The sequence below is a fragment of the Phyllobates terribilis genome, unplaced genomic scaffold (assembly GCF_046119375.1).
Source record: "Phyllobates terribilis strain yellow unplaced genomic scaffold, ASM4611937v1 Scaffold_1__5_contigs__length_1240528914, whole genome shotgun sequence".
NCBI lineage: Eukaryota > Metazoa > Chordata > Amphibia > Anura > Dendrobatidae > Phyllobates > Phyllobates terribilis.
Genome location: NW_027362761.1, coordinates 216,155,606 through 216,170,028, shown reverse-complemented (window position 1 = coordinate 216,170,028; position 14,423 = coordinate 216,155,606). Strand labels below are relative to the sequence as shown.

General features: G+C 39.3%; 1 protein-coding gene across 2 annotated transcripts in view; it reads left to right on the top strand.

The window, feature by feature from the left end:
• The window catches only part of LOC141166366 (protein FAM240B-like), a 66,543-nt gene extending 52,684 nt beyond the window's left edge, over positions 1-13,859 (top strand). Inside the window, exons 3-4 of one of the 2 annotated variants that reach the window (XM_073652997.1) lie at positions 2,354-2,502; positions 10,987-13,859. In XM_073652997.1, coding sequence (XP_073509098.1) covers positions 2,357-2,502; positions 10,987-11,110 — 270 coding nt within the window. In that variant the 5' untranslated portion in view covers positions 2,354-2,356 and the 3' untranslated portion in view covers positions 11,111-13,859. The remainder of the gene's footprint in view (positions 1-2,353; positions 2,503-10,986) is intronic. The other variant, XM_073652987.1, reaches the window with a different exon arrangement.
• Positions 13,860-14,423: the final 564 nt, after the last annotated feature.

Below are 14,423 nucleotides of genomic sequence, written 5' to 3'. Positions count from 1 at the left end.
GACCTGGTCAGGAAAGTGAAAACAGGCTGGGGATGAAGGGGTTAAAATTGCAAGAGTTGCTGCCTTTCCTTCAAAGGGCTTTTCCCACGAACAAAAGTTAATTTTAATCAATAGATCTTGGAATGATAATAACTTCCACCATTGGATGTGTTTAAATAAAATGTCCCTGTGCGGAGATAATCTTATAAATGTGCCCCTGCTGTGTACTGTGTAATGGCTGTGTCTGACCGTACAGGAACATGGTCTGATCATACCACAGCTCCTGGGCAGGGGAGGAAGCAAAAGAGAATATACAGACATTACAGCAGGGTATCACAGCTGATTATTTATTTGAAGTAAAACATTGTTTAAAAACAGGCAGCAGTGCTGTAATATCTGTATAATCTCTTGCTTCCTCCCTTGCCCAGGAGATGTGGTATGATCAGACCATGTTCCTGTATGGTCAGACACAGCCATTACACAGTACACAGCAGGGGCATATTAATAAGATTATCTCAGCACAGGAACATTTTATTTAAACATCCAATTGTGCAACTTATTATTATTCCAAGATATATTGATTAAAATTAACTTTTGTTCGTGTGAAAACCCCTTTAAGTATTTCTACCTAACACCCTATGTACATACACCGCATGCAGAATTATTAGGCAAATGCGTATTTTGATCACTTTGATACTTTTTATACATATTGTCCTACTCCAAGCTGCATAGGCTTGAGAGCCAACTACCAATTAAATAAATCTGGTGATGTGCATCTCTGTAATGAGGAGGGGTGTTAACTAATGACATCAACACCCTATATAAGGTGTGCTTAATTATTAGGCAACTTCCTTTCCTTTGGCAAAATGGGTCAGAAGAGAGATTTGACGGGCTCTGAAAAGTCCAAAATTGTGAGATGTCTTGCAGAGGGATGCAACAGTCTTGAAATTTCCAAACTTTTGAAGCGCGATCACCGAGCAATCAAGCGTTTCATGGCAAATAGCCAACAGGGTCGCAAGAAGCGTGTTGGCCAAAAAAGACGCAAAATAACTGCCCATGAATTGAGGAAAATCAAGCGTGAAGCTGCCAAGATGTCATTCGCCAACAGTTTTGCCATATTTCAGAGCTGCAACGTTACTGGAGTATCAAAAAGCACAAGGTGTGCGATACTCAGGGACAAGGCAAAGGTAAGGAAGGCTGAAAAACGACCACCTTTTGAACAAGAAACATAAGATAAAACGTCAAGAATGGAACAAGAAATATCTTAAGACTGCTTTTTCAAAGGTTTTATGGACTGATGAAATGAGAGTGACTCTTGATGGGCCAGATGCTGGATCTGTAAAGGGCAGAGAGTTCCACTCCAACACAGACGTCAGCAAGGTGGAGGTGGGGTACTGGTATGTGCTGGTATCATCAAAGATGAACTTGTGGGACCTTTTCGGGTTGAGGATGGAGTGAAGCTCAACTCCCAGACCTACTGCCAGTTTCTCGAAGACAACTTCTTCAAGCAGTGGTACAGGAAGAAGTCGGTATCGTTCAAGAAAAACATGATTTTCATGCAGGACAATGCTCGATCACATGCATCCAACTACTCCACAGCGTGGCTGGCCAGTAAAGGTCTAAAAGAAGAAAAAATAATAACATGGCCCCCTTGTTCACCTGATCTGAACCCCATAGAGAACCTGTGGTCCATCATAAAATGTGAGATCTACAGGGAGGGAAAACAGTACAACTCTCGGAACAGTGTCTGGGAGGCTGTGGTGGCTGCTGCACGCAATGTTGATCGAAAACAGATCAAGCAACTGACAGAATCTATGGATGGAAGGCTGTTGAGTGTCATCATAAAGAAAGGTGGCTATATTCATCACTAATTTTTTTGGTTTTTGTTTTTGCATGTCAGAAATGTTTATTTCTAAATTTTGTGCACTGATATTGGTTTACCTGGTGAAAATAAACAAGTGAGATGGGATTATATTTGTTTTTTATTAAGTTGCCTAATAATTCTGCACAGTAATAGTTACCTGCACAAACAGATATCCTCATAAGACAGCCAAATCTAAACAAAAAAACCACTCCAACTTCGAAAAATATTAAGCTTGGATATTTATGAGTCTTTTGGGTTGATTGAGAACATAGTTGTTGATCAATAATAAAAATAATCCTCTAAAATACAACTTGCCTAATAATTCTGCACACAGTGTAGATTATACTTTATATAATGTTAACTGTATTTACTGTAATAGTCGCTGACAACTCTGCAGCATGTCTACCATGTGTGACCAATAGCAAAAAATTATCTGATGCTGTATGATACTGGATTTATTGTATATAGTGATTCTGGACTAGAAAATTATTTCTTTGTTTTCCATTGTAGAAAATGGAAGCAAAAACTATTTCAAGTCGCAGACAGATTTTGGCCCATGATGCTGATGGTTTGAAAAACTTTTGGGAGAAGAAAATTGAAAAACAGACAGTGGAGCATCAAATTGAGGATGCAAGAAGACATAAGAGTGCACTTTCCAAGTAAGCGTTCAATAATATTTTAATCAATTATAATTATGATTGTCTATTTCCATAAGATCAATTAAAACTTATTAAAGGGTTAATCTCATGTTATTGAATTGGTTTTATTAATTAGTTTTAAAACAAAAAAAATAAGTCAATTGCAAACCTATTTATCTGCTGTCATTCTCCTGCTAGGAGAGCTTTTGACTTTTGTTGTCATTGCCAAGGAGACAGACCACCACAGGGTGGCCAAACGTGCAGTAGGTATATTCAAGGCTGATGTCTGAGGAACTAGCTCCTGAGATACCAGACACTCCTCACCAGCCCATTTATTTCTATAGAGCAGTTTAACAGTGCTGCTTACCTCCTCTCCATGTAAGCTCATAGCCAGGAGTTGCTATGTTCAGCTCAGTGGTTTGTGGATGACTCCAGTCAGTTTTTACAAAATATTTCCTAATAAGAGGTAAAGTATTTCTGTTTATTTCTGTATTTTTTGCTTGATCTACAGACCAAAGTAATCTGAAGTAGATTAGCCACTTGGTACACTTTGCCTGACAACCTAATTGTACAACTGCGGTCACTATGCTGTTTTCCTAGCAAGTTATCTTAAATAATTTAAGGTAAAATGACCACTGTTGTTTCAACAAAGTTTGCATTAATCAATATTAGAAGAAAATATGGCACTCTGAGGGGCGTAGATTAAGAGGGTGGTCCACTAGTTAGACAACCACTTCTTAAATACCCGATTTCCCCAAGAAAATTTGGAAAAGCTCATACTCGCCTCCCACACTGGTGCTGTTCCAGCAATGCTGGTGCCGGGCTTATTTTACTTAGGGGACTGTGGCATTTAAAAAGGGGTTGTGCAAGTAGTCCGTATCTACAGACGATATGTGCTGGTGTTGTCACTAGAAAGTATGAAATATAAAAAACTCTAAGATATTTTATGCAATAAATTTGTTTCTTTCTTTCTCTTATGAGCCACTTTACCTTCTCTCGTCTCATGAATTCGTCATTCAGTTAAAATACATCTAAAATCCAATTTGTCCAAATCAAAAAGTACTGCAAACTCACTGAGGATTGACAGCTGCCGATTAAAGTCTATAGAGAGAGGAAAGAAAGGGGTAGTGCAGTGAGAAAAGCAAATACTTGCGCTACTGCTTCCTAGTAAGTGTTTATATCACACAGATGCTGGTTTCACAGTTATGCAGCTCAGTACTTCTATATAATGTCCTCCGAGCAGCTTTTTTTTGAACATGTGCTACATAGACACAGGAGAGCCGGAATATCTCATGTATCTAAATACAGTGTAGGGGGGGACTTCATAGCAGCTAGTCTCCACCCACTAGCTCAGAAACATCTGAAAATTAGAGATGGTGCATGTGGAGAGAAAACTTGTGAAAATTCAGGATAAAAGTCATGTAATTGCCATAAATGTTATTATCATTTATGTACACATGACAGCTTGTTCTGAAAAGCCACCTAATGACAGGATACCTTTAAACTCAAAGCTTATTTGGCATAGCACTGAGTGCCATCCAAGAGTCAAGATACATTATTAATCCTTTTTTTGGAGTGCATTCGAGAAAGGGCTTATTTCATTTGGGTTGTGTATTATGTGGTGTTACTATGTAAACTACTATGAGGAGTTTTAAATGTAATTTTATGTTTTAGGAAAGATTCTTATTAACATGATTAACATGAATATGTTTTATATTCTATTAACCCTTATTAAAAATTATACTTGAGTTTATTGCTGGCTATGTCACAAAATAAGATTGCTTTGCAAGATATTGAAAATGAGCTTATGTAGCAGTTAAAAAATGTTCAGATGCATACCCCCCGAAGGTATGTGCTCCAACCACATCAGCCAAACAGAAATTGCTCATACGACAAGATTTATGAAATGAAATAACTTCTCATTGATAAAGAAAATTGATTTCCTTGATTGATGACTGAACTTTCTGCCCCGTCTTCTAAGCTGAATGACATTTTTTCCTATATACATATTGATGATGGCAATTAAATGTGCTCCATCTGACATCAAAATTATTATGATACATTTATGACAAATGGAAGTAAAAGTGACTGCTCAGCTGGGGAACATTTTTACTTTCAAATTTCATTCATATTTTTATATTAATCCAAAACCGAGTTACAAAGTTATTCCATGAAATTAGCAAGGGTTAATGTCCTTGTGTTTCACATACATGCTATTGCAAAAAATAATATTTTACACATGCTAATCTATTTAAAGGGTTTGTCTTTTTCAGAAAACCCCTACCCCTAGATTCAGTTAGCTTTAAAAAAAAAAACCTGTGCTTTACTCACCCTGCATGTCACTCGAGCACCCGCGATACTCGGTGCATACCCGAGCACCCGATACAAACTCAAGTAGCGAGCACTTATGCTCAACACTAGTTGCCATATTGTCATCATTTTTTTTCTTTGCATTTGAAAAAATGCCAACACAACCCTAATACAACCCTTACGCTAACCCTAGCACAACCCTAACCCTAGCACAACCCTAACCCTAGCGCAATCCTAACACTAGTGGGTTTTTTTCACACCGCTTCTCGTGCGGTATAAGTTATTAGATGACTTTATTCTTCGGGTTGGTGCAATTACAGCGATACCCGATTCATATTTGTTTTTATGTTTGGCAGCTGTCACACAGAAAAAGAAGTTTTTTTTTACAAAGACAAGTTTTTGCAATAATTTTTCCATATTTCGGTCGACAGAGTCATGTAAGGGCTTTTTTTTCGGGACAAGTTAACATTTTTATTGGTACAATTTTTGGGCACGTGACATTTTTTGATTGCTTTTTATTCCGATTTTTGGGAGGCAGAATAAGCAAAAACCAACAATTCAGGAATTGTTTTTTTTTTTTATGCTGTTTCTCGTGTGGTAAAATTGATATGGCAGCATTATTCTTCAGGTCAGTACATTTACTGCAATACTACATGAATATAGTTTTTTATGTTTTGGAAATTTTACACAATAAAAACTATATTATAGAAAAAAATAATTTTTTTGCATCGCTTTATTCTGAGAGCTATAACTTTTATTTTTTAGCTGATGGAGCTGTAATGTGGCTTGCTTTTTGTGAGACAAGATGACATTTTCAGTGGTACCATTTTTATTTACATTCGTCTTTTTGATCGCGTTTTATTCCATTTTTTGTTTGGTGGTATGATGATAATGCATTGTCTTTTGCTTAGTTTTTTATTTATCTCTTTTACCATGTTCACTAAACGGGTTAACTAGTGGGACAATTTTATAGTTCAGGTTGTTCCGGACGTAGCAGGACCAAATATGTGTACTTTTATTGTTGTTTTTTCTTCATAATAACATTTATTTACAGTTATATGAAAAAGTTTGGGCACCCCTATTAATCTTAAGCTTAATGTTTTATAAAAATTGGTGTTTTTGCAACAGCTATTTCAGTTTGATATATGTAATAACTGTTGGACACAGCAATGTTTCTGCCTTGAAATAAGGTTTATTGTACTAACAGAAAATGTGCAATCTGCATTCAAACAAAATTTGACAGGTGCATAAGTATGGGCACCTCACCAGAAAAGTGACATTAATATTTAGTAGATCCTCCTTTTGCAAAAATACCAGCCTCTAGTCGCTTCCTGTAGCTTTTAATGAGTTCCTGGATCCTGGATGAAGGTATTTTTGACCATTCCTCTTTACAAAACAATTCCAGTTCAGTTAAGTTTGATGGTCGCCGAGCATGGACAGCCCTCTTCAAATGATCCCACAGATGTTCAATGATATTCAGGTCTGGGGACTGGGATGGCCATTCCAGAACATTGTAAATGTTCCTCTGCATGAATGCCTGAGTAGATTTGGAGCGGTGTTTTGGATCATTGTCTTGCTGTAAGATCCATACCCTGGGTAACTTCAACTTTATCACTGATTCTTGAACAGTATTGTCAAGAATCTACTGATACTGAGTGGAATCCATGCGTCCCTCAACTTTAACAAGATTCCCGGTGCCGGCATTGGCCACACAGCCCCAAAGCATGATGGAACCTTCACCAAATTTTACTGTGGGTAGCAAGTGTTTTTCTTAGAATGCTGTGTTTTTTTGCCGCCATGTATAACGCCTTTTTGTATGACCAAACAACTCAATCTTGGTTTCATCAGTCCACAGGACCTTCTTCCAAAAAGAAATTAGCATTTAGTGAACATGGTAAAAAGAACAAAAAACAATTGCAGAATTGCACTTTTTTTGCAATTTCACTGCACTTGGAATTTTTTCCCATATTCCAGTACATTATATAGTAAAATCAATTGTGTTGTTCAAAAGTACAACTCGTGCCGCAAAAAACAAGCCCTCACATGGCCACATTGACAGAAAAAGAAAAAAGTTATGGCACTGGGAAAAAGGGGAGCAAAAAACGAAAGCGCAAGAACAAAAAACAAAATGGCCCTGGGTGAAGGGGTTAATGTGCCAGAATCTCAATATGCAGATATGTTTTTCGGGGTGTTGTCTCTCCTCAGTGCAAAGCATGAGATCTGGTTTGGCTGTACGAGAGGCCTCTGAGTGGGATCTAACGAGGTAACATCTCTCCTTCTGGAGAGTGACATGCCTGACATTCTAGGGTAAGGAGACTTATAGGCCATGCAATGCTCCTCTGGGAAATTAAATGTGCAAATTGAATGAGAAACACTTTTTGTAACACATTTATGCTTTTTCTTATAAATGATGATCCTGAATGTGTGAATGTATGACCTCTCTCTATTATCTATGCATTTCCTAATGGGATATTTCAAAATAGTTTCATAAACCAGACAGCCTCTTCAATCAAGTCCAGTATCAGCTATCTTTATTTTATTTTCTCCTGATATTGTAAAGTGGTTATGGGAAATGAGGAGAGACATTTGCGATTTACAATACTTTATCTAAACTTTTAGTGCCCCTATGTCTTAGTCTATGATTACATGAACATGGCACTGATGTGTGAAAAGACTCTTCGCAAGGCCCTTAACCATTTAGCGGACCATCATAAGTTTCGAATTCTGGGCACCTTTGTACCCTTTTTTGAACCCAACAAAAAAAGAGACCTGAATGTTTCCCAAGCTAAAGAGCAGAAACACATTAAAGAAGTTACTTAATTTCGAAACCCTGTTTAATGCTTAGAAAAACACTTGTTGCTAGACTTCCCTACAGATCATTGTCAATATCTGGGGAGACACAGTATCTGGGGGATACCATTCTAACAAGAGACATTATCCAAAACTAAGAACCTCTTTAAGTTCCAAAAAGGCAGATGTCAGAATCTAAATGTGGTTGTCCTCGGTTCTCTTTGCTCCTCATAAAATAATTATTGACCTTTCTGCTAGTAACATGATGAGCCATAGGACACCATGCTCTTACATTTCTGGCAATCTCCTAAATAGGAGGCTTTCGAAAGGGAAACGAGAAGTGGCAGAGAGTGATAAAGGTTTGGCGGCCTGAGGATCCGGCAATTTATTGCCTTCTAAGCTAAACCAAAATTGTCTAGTAAGCAATTTCCCCCTTGCCTGAAAGCTCTAGGGCCTTTCAATCACACATTAATCACATTAATGTTCACATATTATAAAAGTAATATTATCTCTCCTCAAGCTAAGAGGCATAACCATAAGGAATGTCGCTTAGATCTTAAATTTGAACTAATGGATGACTAAAACACATTTGTAGGATGACTTTACCCCAAGTGAAGGACTCTTTACCATTTTTGATTCCTCCCTTTACCTTTCATATATTAGTCTCACTGTCAGTGTTCTTTTAAGTAAGGCATTCTCCCTCCTGTATTACATTGCATCTTTCCATCTTTTTATCAAACACTCACCTAAATATAGCACATTTCTATCAGAACAAATCTACCGTGTGTGAAAGAAAAGCATCTGTCAGTACTGTTTTATATAGTCCACATGTGTGATATTATTTATAGCGGCACTGGAGGCCATACATGACGGTAGACGGCTTGTGGTTAATAAAGAAAAATGAAAAGGAATTATTTTTGGAGGATGTATAAAGTATGTAAGTGTAAATGCCTCACGTACAGAATATATATCTTACGTTTGTACCAATGTGACCGGTTGACCCATGTTTGTGATCACTTAGTCACAATTTGACCACTTGTGTTCTCACATCTTATCATCATTAGCAAACAAGGGAAACATAGTTAGCTGATGATACATGATATCCATTTGCGCGAGCCTTCTGCAAGCTTCACATGCGGATGATTCTGCTGACAGCTAGTCTTGTAATAGGTAATATGTATCAGTGTTATGATACACTTCAAGCTACAGCCAATTTTCACACATAGGATCCGGTTACCTAATTTATTTAAATGTAAAGCTTGATGACCAGAATTGCTTTTCAATCAACAAGGCTCACGCAGCGCGTTCATTTCATCCATTCTCTCGAAGCTTCGTTTCATAAGAGAGTGTCCACTGTAATTCAATGTCATGCTGCCATGCTTCACCTGAAGAGTACTAATCTGGTAGTTGCTACAAATGAATACAGTACATAAAAGAGACAGCAGTTGTTAAAGAAGCAGTCCCAAAAAATGGTATTTGCTAAACATTTCTAAATACATGTGATGTGTAGTGCAAGGAAAATAAAATACTTATTGATTGCTGTCTTCCTTGATTTCCTGCGCTGCTCTAATCCTCGTCTCACTCACATGATTGAGAAGAAGATTAGAGTGGCACTGGAAATCTGGGAAGACGGCAATCGGTAAGTATTTTATTTCACTTACACTACACAACACTTACACTTAAACAGGTCTAGCAAATTCTTCAAAGTACTTCTTTAAAAGAGTTGTCCACTACTTGGACAACCCCTTCTCATTCCCAATGATTGACCCAATAAAATAAAATGAAAAGTGAGCGGCCAGTCGCAGCTCCCACTACCCCTTGATTACTTATACGTCTGAAGATGGTGACAGTGAAGTCAGCGGTGATTGGGTGCCAGGTTCACATGTCATGACACCAGCATGTGAGCCACAGGATCACAAGTGAAGATACAGCTGAAACGGCACCGGCACGAGAAGTGAGTGTAGGTGTTTTTATTTTATTGGGGCCAAATAAGGAGAATTAGAAGGGATTGTCCTAGTAGTGGACAAACCCTTTAATATTTTGATGGGGTTAGAAATCTAATGAAAATGAACAGAATAGTGAACTGCGACCAATCAGATTCTTTAAGACAACAAAAATTCCTGCTTTTGACACATTCTGGCCTGGCTCTAGAACTGTAAGTGAATCTTGCTACATTATTTTTGTCATATTTATAATTATTATAGTGTATATGTCAATTCAGGTGACTTTTTGGAGTCAGATGGTGTAGCTCCTATGATGTCTCCCATGCACACTTCTCAAAGACATGAGGGATTCATGATCAACTTATTAGTGATGAGCGAGTGTGTTCTGTTAACCCTTTCGGCGAGCATGCATGGGTGCTCGCCGAGTATTTGCGGAGTGCTCAAATGTTATGTTTGAGTCACTGTGTGTGCATGATTTGCGAATGTGAGGAATGTCTAACAAACAGGCATTCCTCACATGTATTAAAGCTGTCAAACAGTCACAAATCATGCACACAGGAGTGATTCAAACATAACATTTGAGCATGCCGAAGATACTCGGAAACCACCCAAGCATGCTCGTAAATCTCAAGAAATGAGCATGCTCTCTTATCACTATCACCTATCTCTATGTAGTACAAGCTCAGAAGTAGTATCAGCATGAAGGATACAGAAATACTGAGCATGGTAGATTTGAATCCAGCTCTGGAGTGGGGTAAACACCAGAAAGCAGCAGCACAGAAGCTCTGCCTCTCTCTCTCACTCTATTACTCATAGACTTTAGCTGGCAGTTGCCTCAGTGAACTTGCAGTCCATCTTGCCTTAAAGGGGTTGTCCGGTCTTAAACTATAAGTCTGATAAAAACTTTGTGTGACTGCAGACTTGTGAATCTGCAGACTGTGAGAATTCTCCGTTGCCGTAAGTATGTGATATGCATACTCCCAGCCACATTCTGACTAGATGGGTGCGGCCTCGCTCAATGCAAGTGTATTGAGCGAGGCTGGAAAAAGTCTAGTCTGCATGTGGCCAGGAGTACTTCAGTTAAATGCTTGCAGTCACATGACCACTGTTCCCGGTGACAGCACCAGCTTATCCACACAGCGCGCCATGCACAGGATGTGAGTATTCACAAGTCTGCCATCACAAATAGTGACTGTAGACTTCTAGTTTAAGACTGGACAATCCCTCTAACATGGATTTTCACAGGTTTTAGAGTGAATGATACATTCAAAAGTCTGGGCAATGAAAAAAGGGACTAAGAGGATAAAAAAATCATCTTTCTCCTATAAGATATATTACGAAGTTTCTTTATATTCGCTTGTACAATTAATTCATGTAAAGTTTTTAAAATAAATGACAAATTATGGAACCTGCAGAGTACACTGCTGCAATGCAAATTGTATATTGTCTTGGTTTATTTCAGATTACGAGAAGAATGGACACAGAGGCTGGAATTCAGACTTAATATGTTACAGTCTCTACAAGATGAACAAAAGAGGCAACTTTACGGCAAAGATCCTGGTGCCAATGCAAATACAGCAGCTTAAACTCATTGAAGACAAGTTCTAATAAGTTGCCACAAAATGTCTCTTTCGCCGGCGCTGACAAATCCCGTTCAAACTTTGTTAATTAATATGCTTAACTGAATCCTACCATGGCAGATATCACAAATGCTGATCGTGTTAATTGGCCTTAGACATAGTATCTAAATATAGAAAAGCTAACTTTTTTGTTAATTATTTTGACATTGTTATTATCAGAATTAATCAGATATTTCACATAGATATCTATTGCAAATACAGACCCAGTTTATAGGACTGAATAAATTATAAACCAAAGCTCCTTCAACATGCATATTTATTAGGTGTGCAATGTCCTTTTGTCATTAACAACCAAATTAAGAAACTCTTGCGTGTGCTGATAGATGAATTTTCAGCTATGAATTAGTTTTGCTTCTAGGTAGGAGAAATGAAGAGTGATGCCTTGGGTCCCGTTGTGCCAGTGTGCCCTGCTACTCTTTGTTCTCTCTTTGTACTGCAGTTGCCTCTGGCACAGAAATGCTATGGGGGTATTATTATACTAAACTATAAACAGGCACAGCATGCCCTGTAACAGGTACTTTCTATTCTTAAAACACTCTACACAAAGTAAATCAATATACATAAAGTACATGAAAATATGACAGCAATTTCTATGAAAAGATCAGGGGTTTACTGGGATTAATATATATTACAATAAAAAAAAAACAATAGAACTAATGACAAATATGATCACTACCATCCCGATATACAGAATCCGGTAATTACTATATTGCATGCACCGCAGGGTGCAATAAGCTTTCGGAATCTCAATATACATTTTATGGAATGCAATAGGATTTGTGTGAAAATGTAAGCATGCTGCTCCCCTCTGTGGCGCTTGTGGTTCACTTGAGTTTTATAGTGGATTGTCCAGCAAAAATTACACATTCTTGGAATATGTGAATGTGAAGCCTTCTAGGATATTATGTATGTTTGTATTGTTTTCTTTTTTTGGAATACTTTATCTTAAATTAATAGTCAATGTACTTGATATTTGCATAAAAAAAACTAATTTTAAAGAGCCGATAAATGTTTTCATTGTATTACACGTGATGATTTTCACAGCTACTTCTATTATAAAAATGTCCATACTCTGCCTGGGCAAATTGTTCATTTGCCCATATAGTTAGTTCTAGAGATGAGCGGAACAATTGGTGGAGAATTGAATTTGAGTCTAATTTTCTGAAATTTCGAGTTTCAAGCAAATTCAAACATATTGAGATTCAATTTGCAGTTTGCAAAAAAACGAAAAACTTGCGCAGTATTATTTCCCACACTGCTGATGCATCAGGAAGTAGGCAAATGTCATTTTGCATTGCAGCATTGGCTTCCTCATGATGCCCTACAGCTATGACACCTTATTGATTATCCTACATTGTACATTGTGTTCAGTACCTGGGCCATCACAGATCAGCGGTTCCCAGTGGAGCACAGTTTGTACAGCTGAGACGTTTTCCATCTTTATCATCACTGAGTAAGTCTCTCTCTCTTCTGTAGTGTGAAAGATCTTGAGGTCAGCTGAGTTCTCTCTATCATGTAGATTGTAAGCTCTTATAGTCAGTGGGGTCCTCTCTCTCTTCTGTATTGGGTAAGATCTTATGGTCAGTGGGGTCCTCTCTCTCTTCTGTAGAGTGTAAGATCATATGGTCAGCAGGGTCCTCTCTCTCTCACCTGTAAAGTGTAAGCTCTTATAGTCAGCGAGGTTCTCACCCCCTTCTTGTATTTTATGAGCAATTACAAGCTTTCCCGAATAGAAATCTGCGCAAATCAAATTTTGTGGAAGAATTCGGCAAAGTCAGTGAATTTCGAAAGATTGTCTCATCTCTACTTAGCTCTGATGCTGTCTATTTAGGCTAAGTGCCCACGTTGTGGAAATGTCTTGCACTGCTTGCGGTAGTGTGAAGGACCTGCGGTGACGTCATTGAGCCATGTGATGGGTCACATGACTCAGTGACGTCATGGCAGGTCCTTCACATCAACACGAACATTGCAAGACACCGTCCCGGAGCAGACAAAACACCGGGAAGACATCGGTAGGTGAGTATAAACTTTATTTTTTAGTTTAAATTCTTTTTTTTACAGTTTTCTATGGTACCCAGGTCTGGATGAGAGTCTCCTCTCCTCCAGACTTGGGTACCATCCGCACTTTAAAACGCATATAATCCGTGAGTACAAATGTACTGACACGGATTATATGCGTCTCAATGCAAGTCAATGGTGGCGATTGCGCTGCGTGTCCGCAAAATTAATGGACATGCTGCGGATTTTTGAGACACATCCTTTTGACCAGGAGAATGGAAATGTCCATTTGCCAATTTATTTCTACACTAGATGGTGGCCTGATTCTAACGCATCGGGTATTCTAGAATATGTATGCGGCCGACCGGGCGCAATCAGCAGAGCGGTGTTTAAATTTGGCGCCAAAATCGCTGATTGGTCGCGGCTGGCGACCGCGACCAATCAACCAAGCGGTGTTTAATTTTGGCGCCAATATCGCTGATTGGTCGCGGCCGGCGGTCACGACCAATCAGCAGAGCAGTGTTTAAATTTGGCGCCAATATCGCTGATTGGTCGCGGTCGGCGGTCACGACCAATCAGCAGAGCAGTGTTTAAATTTGGCGCCAATATCGCTGATTGGTCGCGGCTGGCGGTCACGACCAATCAGCAGAGCGGTGTTTAAATTTGGCGCCAATATCGCTGATTGGTCGCGGCCGGCGGCCGCGACCAATCAGCAAATCGTATTAGTGAGGACCGGGGAGTGGCGCTGCCTGTGCGGGTACTTCCGCTGCGAGCAGCAGAAGTATCCCGACCGGCGGCGCCGCTCCCCGGTCCTCCCTTCACGCTTGCCGTCGGGAGATCAGCGGCCGCTGATCTCCCGACGGTAGCCGCATGGAGGTCAGCGGCACTGCCGGTCGGGGTACTTCTGCTGCGAGCAGCCGGGAGATGACCGGCTAGCGCCGGTCATCTCCCGGCTGCATCGCTGCTGACCTCTGTGCGGCAGATGAGCCGCTAACGGCCGCCATCTTTTTCTGAAATCCCGCGTTGCTCATTGGCCGCGGCCGGACCAATCAGCGATGCGGGATTTCCTGGACAGAAGGACAGACAGACGGGATAAGACGATTATATATATTAGATATACTGAGGTGATATAAGAGGAAGGAAACTCCAGCCTTAACGAAAATATGATGAAGGTTGTTGTATTGGGGGAAATGCAAGTGTTGACTAAGGCAGACATGTTAGGAGTGCTGATCAGTCCTTTTTAATGGTATATTTAGATTAA